This window comes from Lytechinus pictus, chromosome 6, assembly GCF_037042905.1.
Source record: "Lytechinus pictus isolate F3 Inbred chromosome 6, Lp3.0, whole genome shotgun sequence".
NCBI lineage: Eukaryota > Metazoa > Echinodermata > Echinoidea > Temnopleuroida > Toxopneustidae > Lytechinus > Lytechinus pictus.
The window spans coordinates 4405671-4433395 of record NC_087250.1 but is presented as its reverse complement, the minus strand read 5'-3'; the positions used below and the strand labels follow the sequence as shown (position 1 = coordinate 4433395).

General features: G+C 35.9%; 1 protein-coding gene and 1 long non-coding RNA gene across 2 annotated transcripts; one reads left to right on the top strand and one right to left on the bottom strand.

The window, feature by feature from the left end:
- On the bottom strand, positions 1-27725 carry LOC135154501 (uncharacterized). The gene is made up of 5 exons (XR_010293851.1): positions 27426-27725; positions 17518-17565; positions 14610-14752; positions 7713-7787; positions 1-2815 (listed from the first exon to the last, which is right to left on the bottom strand). It is a non-coding gene; the product is annotated as an uncharacterized LOC135154501 (long non-coding RNA).
- On the top strand, positions 9176-15322 carry LOC129263900 (uncharacterized). Its single transcript, XM_054901816.2, has 3 exons — positions 9176-9317; positions 11686-12669; positions 14601-15322. Exons 1-3 carry the CDS (start codon positions 9221-9223, stop codon positions 14780-14782), a joined length of 1263 nt encoding a protein of 420 aa, XP_054757791.2. The 5' UTR covers positions 9176-9220; the 3' UTR covers positions 14783-15322.

Genomic DNA, 27725 nt, shown 5'->3' with positions numbered 1-27725 from the left:
TGTGAGGTTATGTCTTTATTAATAGAAATGTAAAACACAATGTGTGAAATATAATCATGTTCATTAAAGGCAAGGTATATGCTACGATAGTATACAGATGAAAAGATTATAATATTTGAGATGGCATGTTATAATGCATAAAAAAGGTCCTTGCATGTCTAGCTACACGATGTTGGCCCTTGAAGCGATAAACTATTTTTACTCTGTTACATTCATATCTACATTTTTAATAAACATGTATATATGTCCAACACAGTTTTGTAAAATACATGTCAAACAAAATATAAACATGTCAAACGAAGGCAAAATACTGGTACAAATAGGATCAGAATATACACTGTAAAAACTGTGGTGTTAAAACTGACACCAGTGGATGTTAATAGAGGACCACACCCTCTGGTGTTAAAATTACACCCTAGAGATTGAATATAACACCAAAGAGTGTACATGTAGCAACCAAAGGTGTTGCAATAACACCTATATGTGCTAAACTAACACTGTCAATTTAACACCGGTGTAAAATAACTGGTGTGGTCCTCTATGTACACCTGTTAACACCGCAGTTTTTGCTGTGTATGAGATGGCATGTTATGTCAAAGTTAAGGACTGAATGATTGACCATTTTTACTCAGTATGTTCATATCTGCTTTGACATAAAACTATCTATATGAAATATACAGTGCGGATAAAAAAAAATACACTTTGAAAAAGCCCTGGGAATAAAAAAGATACAACAAGTGGGTATTTTTGTTCACAAATATTCTTGGGTTTGGGTCTCATTTATCCAATGAAAGTAACAGTTTTGATAGAATGTTACACTTGAGTGAGCACTGCCCATTTTTGTAAAGCTCGCAGAAATCTGTTTGCGCAGAAATGCTTGTTTTCACACTGTGTCAAGGGGAAAGGGCGAAATCAAACTTACCCTGCGAACCCTTTCTCATTCATTTCCCTTGCATTTTTAGTCAATTGAAATAAAACGGATACATTCAAGCATTTTGTAAAAAAATTGCCAACCAAATAGAAATTTCAACACTTAGTAAAAACAACATTTACCCTTTTTTGTGCCAGCTGGATCTGAGGACATAACTGAATCTGAACCAAAAATTCTATCAGACATCTCCAGCATTTTTTAAAACTAAGTTTTTATCATTTAAAGTGGGTTTACATTTCATTTAATACTTGTTTTTCCACACTTTTCCCAAGCTTGACAATGATTAACAAAATGAAAGTCAAGCCTAAGCCATTTCATGTAAATCACAGCTCAGTGTAAAGCAAATATCGTCACGATGGCCTCGGTGTGTGGGGGAGAAGGGTGGGGCGCAATGCACTCTTCGAAGTGTTTTTGGCAAGGAAAGAAGTTAAAAAAAGGTAAAAGATATCTTCAAGTCAATTTTACCAGCTAAATACCACGTTTTCTTCATGATTAATGATTAAGGTCTACTTTTATTCGCATAACTATATCAAAGTTCTTCACAAATCATTTTTCACTACCTTTTCAAAAGTAAGTGGTGCTCACTCAAGCGGATTTTTTTCGACAGTTATATCGTCATTTGCTTAAATGGATCTGTACCAAATGTTAAAATCTGGAAAAATCTTTAGGATATTACAATTTACAATACAGATTTTTGCCCATTTCATGGATCGCCCCTGGCCCTCAAAATTGTTGGCCCAATTATGGCACTGGGTCCTATATTTTATTGTGTGTGTATAAATAAAAATTAGAAGTGAATTATAACTACTGGAATACTGGATCGAGAACACTCGGAAAATTCCAGGAACTTTCAGAGTAAATTCCAGGAAGTTCCGTTTTGAAAAGTGGAAGCACTGGTAACCCGGTCGACGGTTAGCATGGTGGCATGCATGCATAGTATTTCGCTGACCCGGTCGAGAGAGGTAAAAGGGACTGGGAACTTGGATTCTGTGCTCAGGGCTGCGAAAAGGAATGCAAAAAAGTCACGAATTAAAAAAAATAATAATAATAATGCGACCAAAATACCACAAATAACCCCCTCATGACAATCTGTGAGCAATTTAACCATGTTTAGAAAAAAAAAATCCAGCTCGATTGAGTGGAAAACCACGGAGAAAAGCGCCGTCAAACAAACGGAAGGACGCACAAGATTATTATTATTAACTATTGTAAGGATCTGGAAAGTATAATAATTATAATAACATAACAAACATAATAAAAGGTAAACTACACAATATAAATGTTTAAAAAAGTTAATTTTATCTTCTTCCGCGGTAATAATTGTTTCCAAACGTGACATCTTTATTCGCGTGAGGTCGTATAATACTCAGTACCACACGAATCTCTGCAGGGTCTTTAATTAATAATAATGACAATAATAATAATGATACGTGAAGCTTAATACAACGCTTAATATATCAAAAAAACATCTCAAAGCGCTTTACATATATCAGGCAAGTATGATAATTATAATAACATAACAACATGGACCTGGCCACAGAGGATTATCTATTGTTACTGGGGGTGCTGTGACAAAGCTCAGCACCCCCAGTAACAATAGACCAATCCTCCGTGGATAGGTCCCTGCATAACAATAACATAATGAGAGGTAAACTACAAATTATAAATGTTCAATAAAAGTTTATTTCGTGGTGAAGAAGTGGCATTTAAGTGCTTTCTTGAATGTTTCAACTGTTGTCTTGGTTCTGATGTGCAGTTGTAAAGCGTTCCAAAGTGTAGGTGCAGTGAAGGTAAATGTCCTTGCATGCTAATGGGATCCGGAGGAGTAGGTGATTTTGTAAACGAAGGGTGCGCGGAGGGTGATACCATTGATACGGAGGAGTTCTGAAATGTATGAAAATGATTGTACATTAGTTACAGTTGGCCTATCATGCATGACGTCATAACATGTCAAGCAAAGTTACGAATTCGCTTGTTATTGTTAATATTTACCCCGAATCATTATGTTCAGTATGTTTGTATTTGTCAAGAGCCATCTAAAGCAATAATCTACATGTACCTCTTTTTAAAAAATCGGCATCTATAGGAGACAAAACAATTCAATATACTGTAGTTTCTAAATAACGAGTCGCTCCACCGGAGCTGCCTTTTCTATTCGAAATGGTGCAACTAAACAAATATCTAGCATTGAGTAAGGAATGTATGTACAATAGACCAGTTTGTAGTTACTTCATGGGCAATTTTGGTCAAATGCATGACCTTTTATTTCTTTCATTATGATAGGCAGATTTCAAACAAGATATTGTATCTTTGAACACAATGTATTTGTCTGCGCTCATCAGAGGTGTTTGGTATTTGTTGGTCATCTGACCAACCTTTATCAGGGCAGTCTCTCTCTACACCTGGGGCCTGTTGCATAACACTTTTTACCTGAGAAAACTCAGGTAAAAACTGAAAACTAAGGTTAGTCTGATTTCTGCCATTGACTTTAACAAAGGGCAAAAACTCCGGTAAAAACAACCTGAGTTTTCTCAGGTAAAAAGTTTTATGCAACGGGCCCCTGATGTCAAAATGGTTTAACCATTAGTACACGTATTAAAGTAATGCTTATTCATATATAGAGGCTCATTTATATTCATTTGAAAGCCTTTTATATTCATGTACTTCTTTTTGTATACAAATTATCTTATTTGAATATTTATTGTTAAATAAATTATTCATGCAAATAACCAAGAGGTTGAGGTTGGTACACCACCTCCAGCAGGAGATCACCACAGGCAATCAAGGAGTTAAGGCGAGTCTTTGGTAAATTTGTAAGGATATACCACGCCAATATTAGATGTTATTTGGTTGCCATGGCAATGGCTTGAAATGTAATTTACACATTTAGCAACCAAAATATCTTTGTTAAGCACTGTAAAATTAGGGGAAATTAAAGATATATCATAATCTACAACTTTTTTTAATCAAAATTTTTATTTTTCTGGGGAAAAACAAGCCGTTACCATGGCAACGGACCAATTGGAACTATCTTGATGATCTTGAATATTTTTAAATTTCGTATGTTTTCAATCGGGAGCCTGAAAATTATCATTTTGGTCATCTATATCATGTTTATTTACCATTTATATGGGAATGTATGTTATTTTGGAGAAATTAATCCGTTGCCATGGCAACGGCCGAAAATGGCATTTATAAATTTACCTCCCATCTTTAAAATAAATCTTATGGCATATACTAATACTTGTGAAAGTTTTATGCTTTAGTCAAAATTTGCACAATTGTTGTGATTTTTGGAGCTAATCCGCTCTACTATAACTGGTCTATTATATAAGAATGCCTTACATAGCAGAATGAAGAAATTTAATAGACTAGGTGACTAGAATAACACACAATGAATACTCCATGAAGGTATTTGTTGCATTTCTACTTTGAATGCAATAACATGTTGTTATGAAAATGTACTTGGCCAACTGTGAAAATTCCAGTCGCTATATAGTGGACGTATATTGTTGTTTTTTGTTGATCTAATGAACTAATATACGAATAATCAAGACATCAAAGTTAGTGCTTGTATCTCATTTCTTCTGGTCATGCGCAGAACGGAATAACGAAGTGGTATATTGTGATCAACTAGTGGGATACCTGCACATGCTGGAAATCTGGTCTGGATGATCGAATATTTCTTTTTTTGGGGGGGTAATCAATGTGTAACAACGAAATTATTAATATTGTTAGTTATGTACAGAACAATAAAAACCCTGGTGGTATGAAGGTTTACCTGACTTTCTAATTAAAAGAATTGTTACAGCCATCGATGATACATTGTATGGTACATGTATGGTACAAATACAGTCTTTCATTTATCAATTACTACAGACCAAGCAGGTCTTTGCGCTCATCCACTTCTGGCTTCCTTGTTATTCCAAAAGTTTCAAAAACTTGGGGGGAAAAGCCTTGTGGAATAGCCTTCCTGAAGACATAAAAAAATGTACCTCTGTCGAAACTTTCAATTTTTTTTTTAAAACTTCTTTTATTTAACTCTTAGCTCTTTATGTGCCTTGCTTGAGCTCTCTACAGAGTGGATTTGGCGCTTTATAAGTCACATTATTATTATTATTATTATTATTATTACATGCTTTTAATTTATCTCTTTGTACTGGACGGGTCCCTAAGAATGAAAATCTCCACAGTTATTACAATATTATTTAAAAGAGGTGACAATCAACTCGTTTCCAGCTATCGTCCAATATCCTTACTTACCTCACTATCTAAAAACCTAGCAAAAACCTGCCCACCCTTGAAAAACTGATTTTTTTTCAAACAACACAACATGGAGCTGAACGATGGTCAACAGAATGATATATTGCAAAAGTAAAAAAAAAAAGAGAGTGGTGGGAGTCAAAAGAAAAATTTTGTTGAATTTTGATACCGACAGTGCAAGGATTTTGTGTAGGTACTTTTATTTGATAGGGGGAAGCACTGTCGGATCCGGGGTGAGGGGGCAAAGCCAGCCCGTGCCCCCCCCCCCCCCCTTGAGAGGCACCATTAGAATTTGTAATGTAAAAATCCCGTTAAAACCAAAGTGTGCCACCCCCCTTAAAAGTGAAAACCGATTTTTTTTTTTTTTTTTTTTTTTTTTTTTTTTGCTTGTCAAAATTTTCTCGGGATAATGTGCCCCCCACCCCTTTGAAAAATCTTGGATCCGCCCCTGGGGCCCCAGTCATGTCCCAGCCCATCTGGCACCATCCGATTGTAAAGAGTACAAAATATAGCAAATTGACAGAGGAAAAAAAATAACTTGGAAATCCAATTTAAACTTTTTCTTCAAAGACTTCAATATTCAAAATGACACCATTTTCAATTGTCCACCTAAACGCCTATTACAAATTAGATCAATACTGTTCACGTTTGGTTTGAAAGTGTCATTCAACGGGTTCAAACCTTGAATGACATTCAAACTTAGAACGGTACTCTGTGATTTGAATCATGACTGGAGTTCGTGAAAATAGGTCATGTTTTATCTCAAATATTTGCCCATTAAAATTGTTACCCATATTTCTTTTCAGGATTTGGTTCAATGAAAGAGAATGTCGATTTCGTAAGTTAAGCCGGGGCGTTGGGACGTACAGGCGGTACACTGCAAAAACTCCGGTGTTGATTTAACACCAGGCAGCGTACATCGGTCCACATCCGAGATGTGTTTAAACAACACTGGTTAAAGGTCAAGTCCACCCCTGAAAATTGTTGATTCGAATAAATAGAGAAAAATCAAACTAACTTAATGCTGAAAGTTTCATCCAAATCGGATATGAAATAAGAAAGTTAAGGCATTTTCGCTTGTCTTTCACAAAACAGTGATATGCAAAGTGAGTGACATGGAAATAAGACAGTCGATGATGTCCCTCACTCACTATTTACTTTTTTTTTTTTTTACTGTTTGATTTATACAATATTTCATTAGTTACAGATTTGACAATAAGGACCAACTTGACTGAACCATATAGTATTAAACCATGCTAATTCCACATGTTCAGGGAGAAATTGTTTTTTCACTTGGCAATGAAGAGAAAATTAGAATATTTCATATAATAAAATACAAAAGAAATAGTGGATGACGTCATCTGTCTCCTCATTTGCATACCGACTAGGAAGTGCGCCTAACTGTTTTGTGAAATTAAGCGAAACTTTAAAAGGTCATAACTTTCTTATTTACATCCTATTTTGATGAAGTTATGCTTGTTGAATTTGTCTCTTTTTATCTAAATCAACTTTTTGTTGGGGTGGATTGTCCTTTAAAGGAGAAGTTCACCCTGAAGAAAACTTTGTTGTAAAAATAGCAGAAAAAAATAGTAAAAAATATTGGTGAAGGTTTGAGGAAAATCCGTTAAAGAGTAAGAAAGTAATTAGAGTTCAAAGTTTTGGATTTGTGACGTCATAAACGAGCAGCTGCCCCATGTGTTATGTAATGTAAAATGCATGAATTTCAAATTTTGTATGGTTCCTGATGACTTAATTTTGTTTTCTATTCATGAGCGGGTGTGAAATGATTTGTCTATTGATATACAAAAGGTACAGTGAACACCATTTTCAATTTTCTAAGAAAATGACATTTCATTTATATTTTACCATTCGCTATGTAGGAATGCTGCTCGCATATGACGTCACAAATCAAATAATTGAAATCCTAATGACTTTTTAATTATTTGATTATTTTTTCTCAAACCTTCGGCAATATTTTTTTATTATTTTTCTGCTATTTTTACAATAAACTTTTTGTCACGGTGAACTTCCCCTTTAATAAATATAAATTCTGCCGAGCACATGTATCCCCCAAACCTACCGCACCATCCATCGTTGTGATATATTGAGCTCACACAGAAATTCGACAAAGAAATACAATCCTCGTGGCAACGATGACCCTGCCCCCATTTTGACTGTGGCTACCAAATTTGATGACAATAATATGACGCAGCAGCGTGACTCTGCAGAACCCAAAGTATTCTCCAGTAGCACTTGTTGGGGACTACAATTATAGAGTAATCTGGATATATTTTGTAAACCTAATCCTACAAGACCCCCCCCCCACTTAAATGATAGGCATTTTCACTTTACCTTCTAACATTGCTTCTGTGTGCCATCTGCTATGACAAACTTTCTATTTGGAAACAGCATGGTATTATGATACATGTACCTTGGAATGAAGTAATCATGATACACAGGATTGTCATAGTTATTGGTAACACTCGCTTGGATTGTTACCATGACAATAAAAACTCACCCCAACCAAAATGATAGGCATCGATCTTCGCTTTACCTTCTAATATTGCTTCTGTGTGCCATCTGTTATGACAAACTGGAAAAAAGCAGGAGTTACAAGTTTTACAAAATTTTCCACAAAAATATGGTTACCGTGGGAACCATATATCCACCCACTCTAAATTCAATATGCGGCTGTGTTTAACCATAGCGACTTTCATGACAAAATTTCAAGATGATCAGAGACGAAACGCAGCCAGTAGACCACTCGCAAGGAAATCTCTGCTATTTAAAAAACCCCAAAAAACTCTTGCTACCATGGCAACGATGTCTCCGCCCACATCAATTTTAATAGGCTGCTTTGCTTTTTCATAATGGTCCTTCATGCCAAATTTGAAGATGATCAGAGAAGAAATGCAGCTGGTAGAGCGCTCACAAGGAACTCTCTGCGGAGGCGGACAACGTCGGCGGCGCGCGGCTGCGGCGCGACGAGGCTAAATCCACAGCATCCTCCGAACTCTGTTCGTCGGGGTTATAGGAAAAAGCCAAACCGGTGTTGTTTCAACACCTCTCCGGTGTGGACCGATATACATACAAGGCTGGTGTTAAATTAACACCGGCGTTTTGCAGTGTAAAGAGGGAAATCGATGCGGGTACGGCGACCTCGCCTCGGGGAAAATTGTTTTTGAAATACTTAAGCATAAAAGGAAAGGAAAGGGAAAGCGTGAGAATTTGAAGGAAAAAAATTATATTAAAAAAAAAAGAGATGTAATACTAAAATGAAACCCAAATACAAGGAGAGAATCAATCTCATCTGAAAGAATAAACTAAGAGAAGTAATCTAAAATCTCAGCGTGTTGTGAGAGTTGGAAAGTCTTGTATGTTCTGTGGGATCCTCAAACGGGCCAACATGCTTCAAAATGGCGGAAAAAACTCTCCATTTGTTTTGCACACAAATTTTCAGATTTCCCCCTTTATTTTACATATTGCACATTATCTCTTCCTGACCTTAACATGTGTGGTGTAAATTATATTTTCCCATGATAGAATGTTATGCTCAGAAGGAGGCAAGTTGCGATTTGAAAAATAACGGGGAAAATCTGAAAATTTGTGTAAAGAACAATGGAGGGTTGCCTACAAAATCTGCGATTCTGGAGCATGTTTGCTATTTTGAGGACCCCATAGGGATAGGAAAGGGTGCTCCCTTTCCTACAATATACAAGTAGCAATATAATCTCAAATTCACTAAGATATGAAAGAACAGGAGAATGATAGAAAGTGAGTAAAACTTGGAATGGAAAGTCCCCTAAGCTATACTCAACGGGTCGTATTCCTTTTCAGATTTGATTCTTAACCTTTTCAGGACCTTGATGTAAACAGCGTTCTTATACTGATCTTATGTGTTCTCCTGAATGAATGTATTTTAATAAATATAAATAATAAAATAATTCGTCTTTTTGTACTATATTCTCTGTTCACGCAGCTCCTCTAGTGGCAGTTCTATATCAACAACGCCCTCTACGTCGCGTGATGTTGATATGTGTTTCTTGCCTGATTCCCTTCAGTATTATGATGACGTCATTTGTATCTAAAATAGGTCCTCTTCGAATATTGATGTCAATATGCGGTAAGTATTATGTTATGCATTAATCAATCTATAATTTATAAAATCGATGTAACATAACAAATTCGCCCGAAATCTGTACCATGGTGATCACATGATTGATAATTCAGTTGAATTTATTTGAATTGAATTGAATTGAATAAATGATTAGCAAATCAAGTGACTATCGTAAATCAATTCGGTGGATTCACAATATGGTGCGCCCTCTATCGGTTGCAGCGAACAGGCCAATTGTCTAACTTTGCGGTCAACATCGCGCACGGGCACAGGCAGCGCTCAGTGCTAGTGAACTGCATGTAATGTGACTTGTGATGCTTCAAAATGGAAACCCCATGGCAGAAATTCACCAAAACGGTCTAAATTTCGCACAGAAATATGCGGGTAAAGTTCTCTCCACCCCCTGGACCCTAGTAAACAGGCCCCAGAGGCCCGTTTCATAAAGAGTAAACAACTTTGCCATTATGACAACTATACCATGGCAACGGGGCTCAGCAGCCAATCAAAATCAAGATTACCATGGTAGTTGCCATAATGGCAAAGTTGCAACAATTTTAACTCCTCAAAGGCCCCAGATGTCGACTTTTTCCCATGAGGCATTGCGAATTTCGCCCTGTCCGCTGCAACCGATAGATGGCGCACCGTACTGTGAACCCACCGAATTGTCTGCCTATTACCAATTACGAGGCCTTTCAGTTTCAGTGGTGGATGATGTGGCTGGAGGAAACAGAGGACAATTTTAAAAGATATTTTTTTCACCCCGTGTCAAGTTATGTGTGATTAGAGTATTTTTTTAAAACTAAATTGTCGAATGATTTATTGTTGTGTTGAAAAATTTGAATAAGTAATGGTCCTCCCCCTTTAATTGTCAACCCGGGATCCGCCATTGCCCGATTCCTCTATGTCGGTATACCGTATTGAAGATGATGGGCCTACCAATTATACATTTATTTTAATGTGAGGGCGCCATGGTCTAGTGGTTATGACGCTCGTCTTTTAATATCTGGGGCGTGGGATCGATTCCCAGCCACGGCGTATTTTCCTATCGCAAGAAATATACCCAAATTGTGCTGCACTCAAACCAGGTGAGGTGAATGGGTATCCGGTAGGAAGAAATTCCTTGAATGCTTCAGCGCCTATATGGCAGTACAGCTAAATCTGGTGCAACTTATTATCAGGTATTGTGGGTGCGTCGGGGTTTAGTGGTTCTGACTCTCGCTTTTTAAACAGAGGGTCGTGGGTTCGAATCCTAGCCATGGCGTGTTTCCCTTCAGCAAGAGATTTATCCACACTGTGCTGCACTCGACCCAGGTGAGGTAAATGGGTACCGGCAGGAAGTAATTCCTCAAAAAGCTGTGTGCACCAGAATCGGTAGACTAGTTTAGCCGGGGTAATAAAGGAGCACCTTGAGCACCTAGCAAGGTGGATACGTGCGCTATACAAATCCTATATTATTGTTGTTATTGAAGGGATGGTGCGGGCTGAAAATATTCATCTAAATAAAGAGAGTAAAATTCGCAAAGCAAAATGCTGACAATTTCATCAAAATCGGATAACAAGTAACAAAGTTATTGAAATTTAAAGTTTATCAATATTTTGTGAAAACAGTTATATGCACATAGTCATGGATATTCATGAGGTGGGCTGATGATGTGACATCCCAACTTTCCTTTTTCTTATGTTATTACACGAAATCATAAATGTTTCATTTTTGCATAAATGTGCAAATGATGCGTCTCCATTATGATAATTGCAGCAATAAACAACTGGTGCACTTAATCGGTTTTCAATCCAATTGTTTTAGTTCTTGGTAATTAGAACAAAAATTGAGTAAACCTAATTTCATAAAAAAATAAAGAAAAGTGAGGATATGACATCATCAGCCAGGGTCGTGTGGTCCAGTGGATAAAGCATTAGACTCGTAATCGCAAGGTTGTGAGTTCGAATCCCAACTCTGTCATTGTCTCCGCTTTGATAAAAAGACCCGAGAGTGATATCTGTCGTCTATAACGTCAGCCACTATGACTGATTAACCTAGACGTAAAATATTTCATAGGTAATTGGTTATATACCAACTTGGCGTTTACCAGCAAAATGCTGTCCTGCCGAGTTCCTACGGGAGTTACCACAAACAGAAACAGAACCTAATGAATATTCATAAAAACATGCCTATAACTGTTTCACCGGAATAATGCAAATTTTTAAAATTCAATAAATTTGTTATTTGTTATGCAATTTTGATCCAATTTTCAGCATTTGGTTCTGTGAATTTTACTCTATTTACTGAGATATAGATATCTCCAGCCTGGACGCTGCCTTTAAGCCTGATTCTGAATTGACACATAGAATTCCTTCTATACTTCTTGTTTTGTAGGGCTAGGAAACTGCATCCTCTTGACAACTGCCTCAATCACACTAAGTAATCTCGCCAGCCAACACTTTAATCTCATCTATAGTATTTCGACTTGTGGAATAGGGATAGGTGTTGTGAGCCTGTCGGCCTTGACTTTATACCTTGGGGAGTGTTACGGCTGGAGGGGCGGTACTCTGATCCTTGGTGCACTTGTGGGTAACATCATACCCTGTGCTGCTGCCGTGAGATTCCCGGCAACTTCCGGTTGGAGAAGAGTGGACGATTGCAGACCCGGACAAGGAGATGTCGTGGAGGAAAGTGAAGGTTTTCCTAGTACTTCTTATAGTCGCGGTGTAGAAATGGGTGATGAAGAAGAAGAGTCCGATTCAGACAGCAGTGTGATTGACACCTCGCGGAGAGAATCGTATCCTTTAATTGATGAGGCGCCCTCATGTGGTGTAGAGGAAGGAACCACTGAGCAACTGGACAGGGATTGTGAGTTACCAAACGGATTCCTTCGCAGGATAGTGTCCGGTATTCAGGAGTCTGATTTTTACACCGATCCAGCGTTCAATTTCTTCTTTATAGCAATGTTTCTTGTGTCCCTTGGATACTGCGGCTGGCATTCCTTAATCATTCCCAACGCTTTAGAAAAGGGATTCAACGTACAAGAAAACCTTATTCTTCTATCGCTCTCTGCAGCGATCGGTGGCATCAGCGGAAGGGTTGTCGTCGGTCTCCTTTGCGACAATCGATTCAGTCCTGTCACCGTTTACCTCGTATGTACCGTTCTTGATATAGCCTCCCTACTGTGTGACGTCTTTTTATCTACTCTCTATTTGATTATTGTGACGACATGCATTCGAGCAGGAACAATTGGAGGAAGGGCAATATTGGGAACTCTAGCAGCTCGCGAGAGGGCGTCTCTCGGCAAGAAGGATGTTGTTTTCGCCGCTGGACCGTTTTCCATGGGTATAGGAACGTTGCTTGGAGACTTCTATTCAGGTATTAAAAGTCGAGCCACTTTTTTTACAGTTTAAAAAAGACCATCTTGGAACACTTTCGTTTGCCACGCTCGATTTGCAGGCTTACTATTAGACAAGTTACCTATCTTTGACTTAATGACCCGAATTCACAAAGGTGCATGGTTTTGAAAACCATCTGCTGAACCAAAGACGTAGGGTTGAACCGAGTTTGCTGTTGCAAACCCTTTACTCGAGTTAAGGGTCTGAATGTGCAGCCTACTCATGCCTTGTGTACTGAAGGCACTCTTGCTTAGGTTTGTATGTGCTAGTCTTTGCGTGGAGACACACTTGTTTATCAAAGTTTCAATCAGGATCTGTGCATGCCTGCAGACTAGGTTGAACCGATGGCTTATGCAGATTTCATGTATAAATTACGCTCAATTTACAGCGTATCTAAGAGATAAAGGACCAATACTGATAAATAATCGGATAAATAATTCCACTATGCTTTCGCAAAGCCTGATATTTGGTTTATTATACGCCGTAAATAAGCGTAAATTTATGCAGTGAACCTGCATAAACAACGAGTTCAACCGATGGCTTCCAAAACCACCTTTGTGAATTCGGGCCGATAGCGCCATTTTGTCAAGAAGCTGGGGCATTTTATTTTTACATGTCGACGTAGCCTTATTAGTTTGATGCCATGAACTATGTTATCCTGTCATGTCGTCTAATAAAAAAGTAATATGTCGTCATTTCGACCAACATTAATGTCATAGACACGGTAGTAGAAAATTATTGCAGCCGTCGGTGAGTCGTGTGGTCTAGTTGTTAGTGTTTTGGACTCTTAATCGCGAGGTTGTAAGTTCGAATCCCCGCTTCGCCATTTGGGACTCTTAACCGGAGGTTGTAAGATCGAATCCCCGCTCCGCCATTGTCTCCACTTTGATAAAAGACCCGAGATGGAAAAAAGTTATATTATCTATAAAATGATCAACCAGTAAGCCTGATATGCTTAAACCTAATTTTTTTTTATTGTTACTGGTTATACCAGTTTAGCGTTTTATCAGCCGAAAACTGTCCTGACGAGTTCCTACGGGAGTCAATTACTGCCATAACACAAACTGCTTATTTTCATTGGTCCCATGCCAATTCGTCCAATTGCCAACTCGTCTACTATCATTTAGTCTACCATCAGTTCATCCGAAATATCCACATGGTCTAATTGCTATTTTGTCCACTCACCACAATAAGTCAAATTACCATTTAATCCATAACCTTTTGGTCCAATTAGACTAAGTGTTCATTGGGCAAAGTTAATGAAAATACAACGTGCATTAGATCAACCGGTTATGAAACCAAATGGTCATAGACGAACTGGTGATAAACCGAAGTCATGATTGGATCAAATGGTTATTGGACCGAATGGTTGTTAACGAAATGTTGGACAGAATGGCACTAGACTCAATGAATTTACCACACGAACAGTGGACAATCAGAGTAACAGATGATCTTTGTAGGTTTGCATGGTGGAGTTTATAACGGAAAGAAGGTTAACGGTTCAACATGTGTAATATGAAGAAGGGAAGGAAATACAGGCAGAAAGATTGAAATGGAAAGACGAGATAGGATGAAAACGTCGAGTAACCTCTCTTCACTCTAACCTGTTACTACTCAAACCATCGCTACTCAAGCCATATTCAGCTCATCTCATCTGGTTTACAGTCCTTTTCAGGACTTCACTCACTTTCAAGAAAAGAGTACTTCTCATTTTCTCTTTTCATCCTATCTCGTCTTTCCATTTCAATCTTTCTGCCTGCATTTCCTTCCATTCTTCATATTACACATGGTGAACCGTTAATCAGAGAAACAGTTTTGAAGATGAATGATAATTATTGGAAGAATCATGCTGTAGTCTTGCATTTTCCCCTGTAACTTTCATACTATTTTTTCTTCTAAATCTCTCTTTAGATAAAATACCTCATATATCATCCTCCTATGACGTCACGTGGTGGTTAGTGGCTGGTATATTCCTGGAGATAGTCATCTTTCTTACTGTATTGGTACCCTTGCTTGTGAAGAATAGGGAGTTTTCTCACACTCACTTGACAAGAATTCCGAAACTGTTACGAAGAAAATGTATTGTCAAATGAGTATCACTTTGCATAGTTCGCTGTGTGAACGCAATTGTTAATACACTGCATACACGGCGTTATTTCCAGTAGGAAATGGTTGCTCCTAAATATTATGCATAGCAGTGTTTTATCAATTTTCAATCAATATCAAATTGTTGTGTGCTATAAATACTACCGTGTGAGTCAAAACAAAAAAAAAGAGAAAAATCAACAACTTGACACCTCACAAAGTCCCAATTCAATAAGAAAACATATTAACACGTAACCATTGTATATAGCTGGAAAGAGTATCTTCTCCCAAATACTTTAATACCATATTTATGTGGTATTTCTTCACGCCTGGATCAATAGGCATTCTTTGCAGGGATGTGAATTTTGATTTGCGCCAAAGGCATGACCGTAACAAATGTGAACCCAGATGCCAATGAAGTCATAATCCTACATGATTTAATAAACATGTTTGCAAATCCCTTTTCAATAAGGTTATCTTCAGAACTGATTTATAATGTAAATTACAGAAAAGGTGTTTTGAAATTGATTTTAATGCAACCCTTGGAAGATTTGTGAGGTGTAATTTTTTTTACACACACGGTATAATACTTTCAACTGCAAGTGTAAGACCGCTTTCCAGATAGGCCTACTGCAGAACTAAACATTGACTCCGAACTTTCAAGAGATTACTTTGGAGCAAGGCAATCACTCATGTGCCAAAGATAATTCACCTTCTCCATCATGACGGGGACATGAACCACAAGTAGCATGCAAATTGTGTTTACAAGAGTTAAATTTGGATGAAAAGGGGAAAGAGGAAAAAAATAACAAGTGGAATGACTCTGATGGTCTCACCTGCATCACGCGATTCAATATAGCAGCAGTGCTGATTTTGAAAACTACTATAACTCGCACAAGATGTTCAGTGATACTTGGTTACTCTTATTTCCACGTTTTATGATCTAGACCAATACACTTACAGAGATATGATGGTAATTAAAAAAAATACCCCCAACGTGACCAAAGTTTATTGACCTTACATGACGTTTGACCTTGATCATGTGACCTGAAACTCGCACACGATGTTCAGTGATACTTGATAACTCTTATGTCCAAGTTTCACGAGTCAGATCTATAAACTTTTAAAGTTATGATGGTACTTCAACAGATACCCCAATTGGGCCAAAGTTCATTTGACATGAAACTCAGGCAGGATGTTCAGTAAGGTTACACTTCGTAATTCCGAAGGTTCTTTATTTCGAAGGTTCGTAATTCCGAAACACGTAAATTGCCTATACCTCGATGTTCGTTAATCCGAAAACGTAAAAGGGTTCATTAATCCGAACATTTGTGGCGTTATTCCGAAGGTTCGTTATTCCGGATGTTCGATAATCCGAAAACGAAATAAGGTTCGATGTTCCGAAGGTTCGTTAGTCCGAAAACGAAATAAGGATCGTTGTTCCGAAGGTTCGTTAATCCGAAAACGAAATAAGGTTCGTTGTTCCGACGGTTCGTTAGTCCGAAAACGAAATAAGGTTCGTTAATCATTACGTTTTCGGACTAACGAACCTTCGGAATTACGAACCTCATTTCGTTTTCGGATTAACGAACCTTCGGAATTACGAACCTCACTTTGTTTTCGGACTAACGAACCTTCGGAATTACGAACCTCATTTCGCTTTCGGACTTACGAACCTTCGGAATTACGAACCTTCGGAAATACGAACCTTCGGAATAACGAACCGTCGGAATATCCAAACCTTCGGAATAACGAAGCTTCGGAATTACGAATGTATGCGGTTCAGTTATACTTGATTAACCTTATGGCCAAGTTTCATGAACTAGGTCCATATACTTTAAGTTATGCTGTCATTTCAAAAACTTAACCTCAGGTTAAGATTTGGTGTTAACGCCGCCGCCGTCGGAAAAGCGGCGCCTATAGTCTCACTCTGCTATGCAGGTGAGACAATGAAATTATTATCACGATAACTAAAACCGCCGATGCATTATTTATATATGTCATCACTGCTTCAGAATTTCTGACGAAGATATCGACCTTGTTCACGTTGTTGACATAAATTAAGATGTGCAGTATTTACATAAATATATATGTATATATATATATATACTTGGAAGACAGAATAACGACGAGTGTAGCTCCCAGATTTCTCTTTTTATTGCAATTAACCTTTTGGCCATCATCGGCCTTCGTCAGGCCTACAAAAAAGAAAATCAGATGGAACGAACATATAAATTAGGTATAATATTGCATGTTTTCATAGTACTACAGAGTTACGCTTAAGAGTTTTACAATGTGGTTAGAATATGATTAACATTTAAAATTATTCAGTTGTTACCGTAATTTTATTGCTGAACTCTCATCGACCATAGAGGGCGGTATGTTGTCCGGTGGGACGTTGACCTGTAGGGGGGCATTAATATTTGTATTATCAGTCGTAAGGTCATGATCTATCATCGTATCTTGAACAGGATTTATCGTTCAAGATATGATGTTCAAGATACAACGACTAATAATACAAATATTAATGCCCCCTACAGGTCACCGTCGCACCGTCCCAACGTTTCGATTCTAACATTTCGTGCCGAATTTAACCTAGTTTATTTTGTTCCTTGACATTTGTACGGATTTTGTATTTTGTATTTTTTTTTTTTTTGGGGGGGGGTTAAAAAAATTAAAATCTAAATAGGTGGTATCATGCACATTTTGATTTCATAAAGTATATGACCATATGTATACTCACTTGGATTGCTAGTCCTGAAGTAGACATACGAGATCACAGCCGAGTAAACTAAAGAAAACAATGAAAAATGAAAACTATTTGTATAATTTGATCTTACTGCGTAGTTAAAAAATGATTCAACACAGAAATACTGTAACCATGAGCCCTTAATCATGTATACATGGAAATACCAAGTTAACTGTACGTGAGCCAACATAAATCAAATTTTCGCCCATAGGGCTAAATTTGAATTATTTATGATGATGAAATAGAACACTGTGATTGTGTGACATAATCAGTTGGCTTATTATAATCACTCGAGTCGCGTTCGAAATCACTCGGGTTTTGGATTTTTGGCGATTTGGGGGATTTCGATGCGATTTTTTTAACGGTGTCTTCAATGGGACAAACACGCTGGGAAATTAAAATGAAATTGAAAATCGAGTTTCGTTTAAAGCCGGCAAGTGCGTTAAATAAAATGTACTCGACTACTGTTTTAATATAACAAACAAGCAAATGAGCCATGTGGCTCAACTATCTTGAAATACATCCGGACTTCTATTGTGTCTTATACGAGGACTCCGAGTCGGAACTTGCCATATCTGCCACATCAATATTACATCGTCATTCCCATATGTGGACATGCCTGCATGCAATAATGGCCCCAAGGCGGGACCCGGCCGCAGTCAGACACGACGTGCATCGGTAGCATGGAGAAAGCTAACGTGAGTCGAGCCGAGTTAGATCCCACGTTAAAGTATATATTTATGAAAAATTTTACTTCAAATTTAGATAGACATGTACCATTGGTCAGTAAATGTAATAATTATAAAAAGAGTCCAAGACTTCCTTGGATATCGAAATCAATATTACGATCAATAAATCGCAAAAATAACTTATACTATGCCGATAAAATTAATCGCTCAGAAAAGTCACATCGTAAATATACTACATATAAAAACACCCTCACTAAATTATTGCGGAGTGAAAAACGAAAATATTTCACAAATCAATTAATTCGTTTCAAACACGACATCAATAAAACATGGAAAACAATAAACACTGCCATAAATTAAAAAAAAAGCACAAAAGCACGCATAAAAACAATAAAGCACAATAATGTTGAAATTCATGATTCTTTTCGTATAGCTGATATATTTAATCAATACTTTACACAAATTGGAAAAAGTCTTGCAGACAATATACCATTAACACAACAAAAATTTACGGATTTCATTCACTAACCAAACCCTAATTCTTTATTTTTAGTACCAGTACATAGAAATGAAATAATAGATATAGTGAACAACTTAAAAAACAAAAAAAGCTGTGGTCACGATGGTATTGACAATATTTTATTAAAGAATGTTATAGAATATATTGTTGATCCATTAGTATACATATTCAACCTTTCTTTAAGTAATGGCGTCGTGCCTGACAATATGAAAATATCAAAGATAATACCAGTGCACAAAAAAGGAGAAAAGATTAATGTATGTAACTATAGACCGATAGCTTTATTACCTACTTTGTCTAAAGTTATGGAAAGGGTGATCTACACAAGATTATTACATTTTTTGAATAAATATAATATAATCTCTGATTTTCAATTTGGATTTCGCCAAAAACATAGTACATCTCATGCCACTCTCTCATTTATTGACAAAATCACAAAAGCTATTGACAACTTTGAACATACAATAGGTGTTTTTCTGGACCTCTCCAAGGCCTTTGACACTATAAATCATGAAATACTGCTCTACAAACTTGACAATTACGGAGTTCGTGGGAAGGCCTTGGAGTGGTTCAGAAACTACCTCGTAAATCGTAAACAATTCGTAAGCATAAATGAACAAAATTCTTCTCTACAAAATGTTAACTGGGGTGTTCCCCAAGGCAGCCTCCTGGACCCTCTTTTATTTATAATCTATATAAATGACATCCAGAACTCCTCTGAAATATTATCTTATGTCCTTTTTGCAGATGATTCAAATGTACAATACTCTCATCCTATCCCCGATATTTTAATAAATGTACTGAACACTGAACTGGATAAATTGGTACAATGGATTAGGGCTAACAAATTGTCAATTAATGTACAAAAAACGAAATGCATGCTTTTTAGCAATTCTTTAGAACAATTGCCATTTGATATCAAATTGGACAATAAAGACATTGAAGTTGTTACTACAACAACATTTTTAGGTCTCATAATAGACAACAAATTATCTTGGAAAACACACATCGACTTTATATGTCGTACAATTTCACGCAATATTGGTGTTATTAACAAAGTTAAGTTTTTTCTTCGCACTTCCTCCCTAAAAATGCTTTATTCAACATTAATTTTACCATATTTAAATTATGGAGCAATTGTTTGGGGAAATACACACTCAACCTACCTTGATAGAATATTACTTTTACAAAAGAAGGCATTGCGTGTTATTTTCAACTTGTCCTGGAGATCTTACACAGATGAGTTGTTTTTTTAACAATAACATTCTAAAAATAAAAACACTGTACCAATATAACTTCGGTCAATTCATGTATCAGTTAAACAATAATATGTTACCATTCATATTTAATTCTTCATTTAACAAAAACAAAACTCTTCACAAATATCCCACACGTCAATCAGATGAATTCCATTTACCACTACCCCGGACCATCCTTGCACAATCTATTTTTACTTTTGAAGCCCCTAGACTCTGGGGAACTATTAATAAAAACATCAAAGAATCACCAAGCCTTAATTCTTTCAAATATAAGTTCAAAACATTTCTCCAAGATATCCATTGAATTTAACTCTTCATCACTCAAACTCTTGTATTTTTAAAAATCAAACATGATTATCATGTCACGTACGCTTTTCCATCTCTTTCGTTTTCCTGATGATCAACGAGGTCCGTCTGTGAGTGCTGGGGCTGGATTCTGGAGACCTTTAATCTCTCTTTTTCTCATTTCCTTTTCTATTTTAATTTCCCCTATTTTCTTTTAATTTAACTGGTTCATGCTCTAGTCGTTATTTTTATTTTTATATGTTATGCAACTACAAGAATATTTATTAGGAGGCTGCACTCTACAAGCTCCGCTTTTTAGCAGCCTCCTCCATTTCCAACTTGATATGTAATAATCTTGAATATAATTTTTGTACAGGAATACTTGAAATATGTTTTGTTATTTATATGTTAAAATGTACAAAATAAACTGTAATTGTTGAAAATGAAATGAAAAATGAAATGAAAGTGCCAGTCAATCCGCAACTCGTCCGAAAGTATTTCATTGAGCGGTATGCATAGCTATCCGTGGTTTAATGCATATTTATACGTAATTAGACCCAATGCTTCGGTCTCTGTTATGTTCGTTGTTCCGCTGAACTCCGTTGGCTCCACTCACCAAATACAGAGACCGAAGTTCTAGCTCGCATTTAAACGCATTCAAATCGAAGAATTTAAAGTTGCGTAAAACAAAACTTCAAACTATTGATATTTTTCACAAACTTTTATAATGAGTAAATCGCGGTTTCATGTTTCACTGCGCTTTATGTTTGTGTGTAATATTCAAATTTTAAATGCATATTTTTGAGACTTATAATTTGAATCTCCAAATAAAAATAATTGCATATCAAGGATAATCTGAAATATGATGATAATCCGTCAAAATATCAAAACGCGTGATTTTGACATTCTTTCAGATTTTACGCTAATAATGACACTTTCACGCAAAATTACGCTTGGCATCCGGCCGTACGCTATTCCTGGGTGTTTTTGCAAGACTATTAGCTAGGATGCCAAGCATTAACAAATTTTGCCGACGAATCCTTATCTCGATCACTTTTTGACGTTTGGCCGGTCTATATGTTCCTTTGTTTGATTTTGAATATTTGATAAAGTGATGATTTAAAAAATCTTTTATTTTCATTGTTTAAAACTGGGATTTGGGAGAAATTAATGGCCAAACTCAGAGTTTCAAACTTTTTTTGGAGGGGTTTATTGCATAAAGCATTTACAAAGGGTCAAACAGAAAGATACATCACGACAGAAATCAGAGCAAAATGCTGAAAATTTCATCAAAATCGTATAATAAATAACAAAGTTATAGAATTTTAAATATTTGAATTATTCCGGTGAAACAGTTCTAGGCATGTCTTCATGAATATTCATTAGGTGGACAGATGATGTCATATTCCCACTTTCCTTTTTCTTATGTTATTACATGAAATCATAATTGTTTCACTCTTTCATAAATATGTGTCTCCATTATGACGAAATTAGTTGCAGCAAGAAATAACGAATGCACTCAGTCAGTTGTCAATCCAATTGTTTTAGTTCATTGGTATAACATGTTTGAATAAACCTAATTTCATATAATAAAATACAAAACAACAAGTGGGAATATGACATCAGCACACTTTATGAATATTCATGCAGACTTGCCTAGAACTGTTTCACCGGAATAATGCAAAACTTCGATATTTGATAACTTCGTTATTTGTTATCAGATATTGATGAAATTTGCAGAACTTTTGCTTCGTGAAATTTATTATATTTATTAATATCCTCATCCCGGAGCATCTCTTTGATTGATAACGAATTTATTCATGCCAAAATTTCAACAAGGTTACAAAGTAAATCAAAATATAATATAACATTATGAAATGAAATAGAAACCTTCTGAAAAGCAATGTTTGTTATTGAATGTTTCCTTCAATAAATAAGACACATTAATGCAAAATACAAAGTTCAATATATATATATATATATATATATATATATATACTATACAAATCATATCTTTCTTGTTGAAGTTCAAAATATATATAATACACAAGTCATTATATCTTTCTTGTAGAAATTATATGTAAATCCTTGTTAAATATATATTTTTTTTACATATTCTCCCAAGTAAAAGATAAACAAGGCTGGGTTATATTACAAGATATGGAGAAAAAGTGAAAAGGACACACAAAACAAAACGTTACAAAAACAGGACTTGACAGAACGGTACAAAAACAAGGCATGACAAAAAGTTATACCAAAATAAGACATACAAAATAGTACAAGAATAAACAAATTGGAAAAAAAGGACAAAAAACGAATAAAAGAAAACAGACAAAAAACAAATCTGCACAGGTAGAGCGAATGAAAAGAGACGGGAAAAGAAGCGAAATAAAGGCGGGGGGGGGGGGGATCCGGAAGAACAGAATATCCACAAGATATCCTAAGTAGGATGAATGATGTGAGTGTTATAGTTATTGGTTAGGTTTTTTTAAAGTGCTCTATTGAAGCTATGAATAGTTGGCTTATTTCGTAAAGTTTGCGGAAGTGAATTCCAAAGTTTGATGCCAGAAGATATGAACAGTGTGTTTGTTAATAATGTCCTCGTTCTATATAGATAAATGGAAAAGTCCAACAGATCTTGTAGGGTAGTGATGAACATTGATATTTCTTGTAAACATAGAATAAAATACGTCTGGTAGTTCATTTTTACTAAGGTTGTACATAAAAGATCCAAGATTATAATGGTAAAGATCATGTATCTTAAGAATACCATGAGTTTTAAAAAGAACGTTCGTATGTGCCCGATAATGGGAATGGCAAATAACGCGCAAAGCTTTTTCTGGAGTAGTAAAAGTCTATTCAAATGAAAATCAGGACTAACCCCCATGCGATAATACAAAAGTTCAAATGCGGGAGTATCAGCGTAGAGTATAAGTTCAATAATATACGAGTCGGGAAGTAGAATTTAACTTTATTTGAAATTGCAATATTCCGTGATGTTCTTCCTCTTTAACTCTTTGCACGCTGAATTATTTTTTTGGAAAAGAAATGACAATCGTTTCCATGTTATTTTCTTTAATTCAAGATTCCCATAGTGCACCATTTATACTTATTGTTATCCAAGAACTATTGCCTTTTATTAGTTTTTCTAATTTGAAGGCAAAGGAGAAAACTAATTATTACGATTGTTAAATTAGATTGTACGGATGTCCAACATTTCAACGTCAGCGCGCAACCAAAGAGTTAAACAAGTTTTTGATAAAGGGTACAATGAAAGCCATGGAGAAAGTGTAAACTATTAACAACAATTAAAAAACAATCGGAAAGATAAATCATTGTTTGTATAGAGGCAGCGAGTCTAGAATAACTAAACGCACATGATATGTCAGAGAATTCGCTCTTCCAAAAGAAAAACAAAACCGAATAAAACGTATTTGCACTTCTATACAACAAAAACTGAGTGAATTGATTAATTGTGATTCTCTTATTAAGGTTACCATGATGCTTTTGGTAAGGAAACCTTTGGTAAAATGCTAAAAAAAAACAAAAAAAAAAACAGACAACATATAAAGCAATATTCGTTTAGTTTGTAAAAATCTAAACAATCCCGTAATCTTTTGAATATTTGTTTTCTATCTCTCTCTCTACCATGTCTACTTTCAATTGACCCTCAATAGTGTCTATTAAATTTATTTTCAGTCAGTCTAAATCTATAAGGCACGTAGACTAGTCAAATAAGAAATATATCTTCAGAGAGAGATCACTTTATATAAAACTAACTAGATATCAATTACACCAAGGGTTAAAAAAGCAATTTAATTCTTAAAAAGTAAGAATGACGATGCAATATTATCGCATTGTCATTCGTCTTATCCCTCTCTTCCTCTTCTCTTTTGTTGGACTTATATAACAATTTTTCTCAACAAAATCAACTTAATGTTTAAGTGATAACCATGTTTTGTTTTGGGGCTTTTTGCCTGTCATTGTTTTTTTTTCTTCTAAATTTCTTTCAGTTATGGAGTAAAAAGTTTATTTTCCAGGGGGGTGGGGGTGTTAGGAAACAAACAGCACCTCTTTGACAACCTTTCCCAGCTATACAGACCCTTAATCTAAATGACTTTGTCTTTGCATTTATTTACAGTAAAGTATTAATACACAGCCACATATACAGGATGAACCCCATTAACCAATACGGGCACATCATAATACTTACCGATTAGAATTAATACAACAAAAATGGCACACACAACACATCCTGATCCCATTTCCTGTATATGGCAGTACTATTACACACAAAACGATACACAGCGGCGTTTCCAAGATTCGAATTGCTCAGTGAATTATCTTCCAGAGTCGATGTCAACTTACAGTCATTACCAAAGCTATTCAATAATCATTATGGAAATGTGATGCGTTCTTACTCCGTGGTATTCTGGTCCAAACAAAAAAAAAGGGGGAGGGGGGGGGGGGTAGGCTTGTCTTGATTTCACGAAGGATATGTTGTAATACAATGGATTGCGTAATTCGAGCGGGGATTCCCCAATGCAATGATGCAATGCGTCATCTACAGAGCTGCAGTGACGGCCAAGTCGAAGGTCCAATTACTAATAGTCAGTTTCACTATGTAATTTCGCCGGATTTTGTTTTGTTTTGAAAACTATACATTTTTTGGAACCTTTATTGTATAATGAATCAAAATAACAATGTTTTCATTTGCACCGATCCCCTATATGGCCGCCATCTTGGATTTTTCAAAATGGCCGCCGTGAACGGGGCTTTCAGCATTATCTCGGCTTCTAAATAACCTAGAATCATATTTTTTGCACCTACACCACCCTATGAGGTCAAGGAATCTAGTGGTATAAAAATAATCAACTTTTGTTTAAAAAAATTGATTTTAATGTTATTTCCTGTCTTTTCTGAGAATTACCCGAATAACATTAAAATTTAAAGTGTGTATAGGATATTATTCGACCAGACTTTTACCTTTCAGTCAGGGAAATGTTACATCAGAGTATCGTAATTTTTTTCATTAAAGGTCCCATGAAATACAGCAAAGATGCTGATTTATTCGTTAGCCTAGTGGTTACTAATTACGATTCCATCAATATTTTACCCGAAAAACATCCCACATCAGGTTCAAAGGCAGTTTTATATTGAAAATAGAGCCAAATTCGCCCCGCCCACAAGCATTCAACCCGATTTGGTTTCGTATATCACGTGACAATTATGACGTCGGGGAAAGAAGCTGATGAGCGTTGTTGACGTTTGGAGCGAGAAGTGCCTATTGTGGTTGCACGTGTGGATTCATAGTAAATAAATTGAATAGCTGGAATGATATTCAGAACCTGAATCTTCAAAGTCTAAAGAATCAGACGCAGCCGATGACGATGCTGCAGCCATGATCAAAACCTCAAAAAAATCTAAAAGGATGAGCTCGGTCGAAACAGTAACTACACGAGGAACGTGTACAATAACTTTCGATGACGTCACAATGACTGACAGGTCGATCTGTCGACTCTTTCGAAAATGTTTACTGGGCGCGTTCCCGTTGAAGTTCATTTCCATGAAATAACTTTTTCTTATGTCATTACATGAAATCATAATAGTTTCATTTTTTCATAAATATGTAAATGATGTGTCTCCATTATGAGGAAATTAGTTGCAGCAAGAAATAACGAATGCACTAAGTCAGTTGTCAATCCAACTGTTTTAGTTCATTGGTATAAAATGTTTGAATAAACCTAATTTCATATAATAAAATACAAAAGAACAAGTGGGAATATGACATCAGCACACTTTATGAATATTCATGCAGACTTGCCTAGAACTGTTTCACCGGAATAATGCAAAACTTCGATATTTGATAACTTCGTTATTTGTTATACTATACTGATGACATTTGCAGAATTGTTGCTTTGTGAAATTCATTTATTTATTAATATCTTCAGCACGGAGCATCTCTTTAACTCTTTGCACGCTTAATTATTTTTTGGGAAAAGAAATGACAATTGTTTCCATGTTATTTTCTTTAATTCAAGATTTCCATAGTCCATCATTTATACTTATTGTTATCAAAGAACTATTGCCTTTTATTAGCTTTTCTAATTTGAAGGTAGGGAGAACACTATCATTACGATTGTTGAATTAAATTGTACGAATGTGCAAAATTTCAACGTCAGCGCGCAAACAAAGAGTTAACCAAGTTTTTGATAAAGGATACAATGAAAGCCATGGAGAAAGTGTAAACTATTAACAACAATTAAAAAACAATCAGAAAGATAAATCATTATGTTGTTTGTATAGAGGCAGTAAGTCTAGAATAACTAAACGCACATGATATGTCAGAGAATTCGCTCTTTCAAAAGAAAAACAAAACCTAATAAAACGTATTTGCACTTCTATATACAACAATATTGAGTGAATTGATTAATTATGATTCTCTTATTAAGGTTACCATGACGCTTTTGGTAAGGAAACCTTTGGTAAAATGCTATACAAAAAAAGCAATATTCGTTTAGTTTGTAAAAATCAAAACAATCCCCTAATCTTTTGAATATTTGTTTTCTATGTCTCTCTCTACCATGTCTACTTTCAATTGACCCTCAACAGTGTCTATTAAATTTATTTTCAGTCAGTCTAAATCTATAAGGCACGTAGACTAGTCAAATAAGAAATATATCTTCAGAGAGAGATCACTTTATATAAAACTAACTAGATATCAATTACACCAAGGGTTAAAAAAGCAATTTAATTCTTAAAAAAGTAAGAATGACGATGCAATATTATCGCATTGTCATTCTACTTATCCCTCTCTTCCTCTTCTCTTTTGTTGGACTTATATAATAATTTTTCTCAACAAAGTCAACTTAATGTTTAAGTGATAACCATGTTTTGTTTTGGGGCTTTTTGCCTGTCATTGTTTTTTTTTCTTCTAAATTTCTTTCAGTTATGGAGTAAAAAGTTTCTTTTCCAGGGGGTTGGGGGTGTTAGGAAACAAACAGCACCTCTTTGAAAACCTTTTCCAGCTATACAGACCCTTAATCTAAATGACTTTGTCTTTGCATTTATTTACAGTAAAGTATTAATACACAGCCACATATACAGGATGAACCCCATTAACCAATACGGGCACATCATAATACTTACCGATTAGAATTGATACAACAACAATGGCACACACAACACATCCTGATCCCATTTCATGTATCTGGCAGTATTATTACACACAAAACGATACACAGCGGCGTTTCCAAGATTCGAATTGCTCAGTGAATTATCTTCCAGAGTCGATGTCAACTTACAGTCATTACCAAAGCTATTCAATAATCATTATGGAAATGTGACGCGTTGTTACTCCGTGGTATTCTGGTCCAAACAAAAAAAAGGGGGAGGGGGTAGGCTTGTCTTGATTTCACGAAGGATATGTTGCAATACAATGGATTGCGT

Bases quoted from the DNA above. Each gene is read 5' to 3' on its own strand.
- LOC129263900 (XM_054901816.2), top strand. From the start codon at position 9,221: ATGTTGATATGTGTTTCTTGCCTGATTCCCTTCAGTATTATGATGACG. The intron at 9,318-11,685 runs GTAAGTATTATG...CTTGTTTTGTAG, and splicing joins AATATTGATGTCAATATGCG to GGCTAGGAAACTGCATCCTC. The intron at 12,670-14,600 runs GTATTAAAAGTC...ATCTCTCTTTAG, and splicing joins GCTTGGAGACTTCTATTCAG to ATAAAATACCTCATATATCA.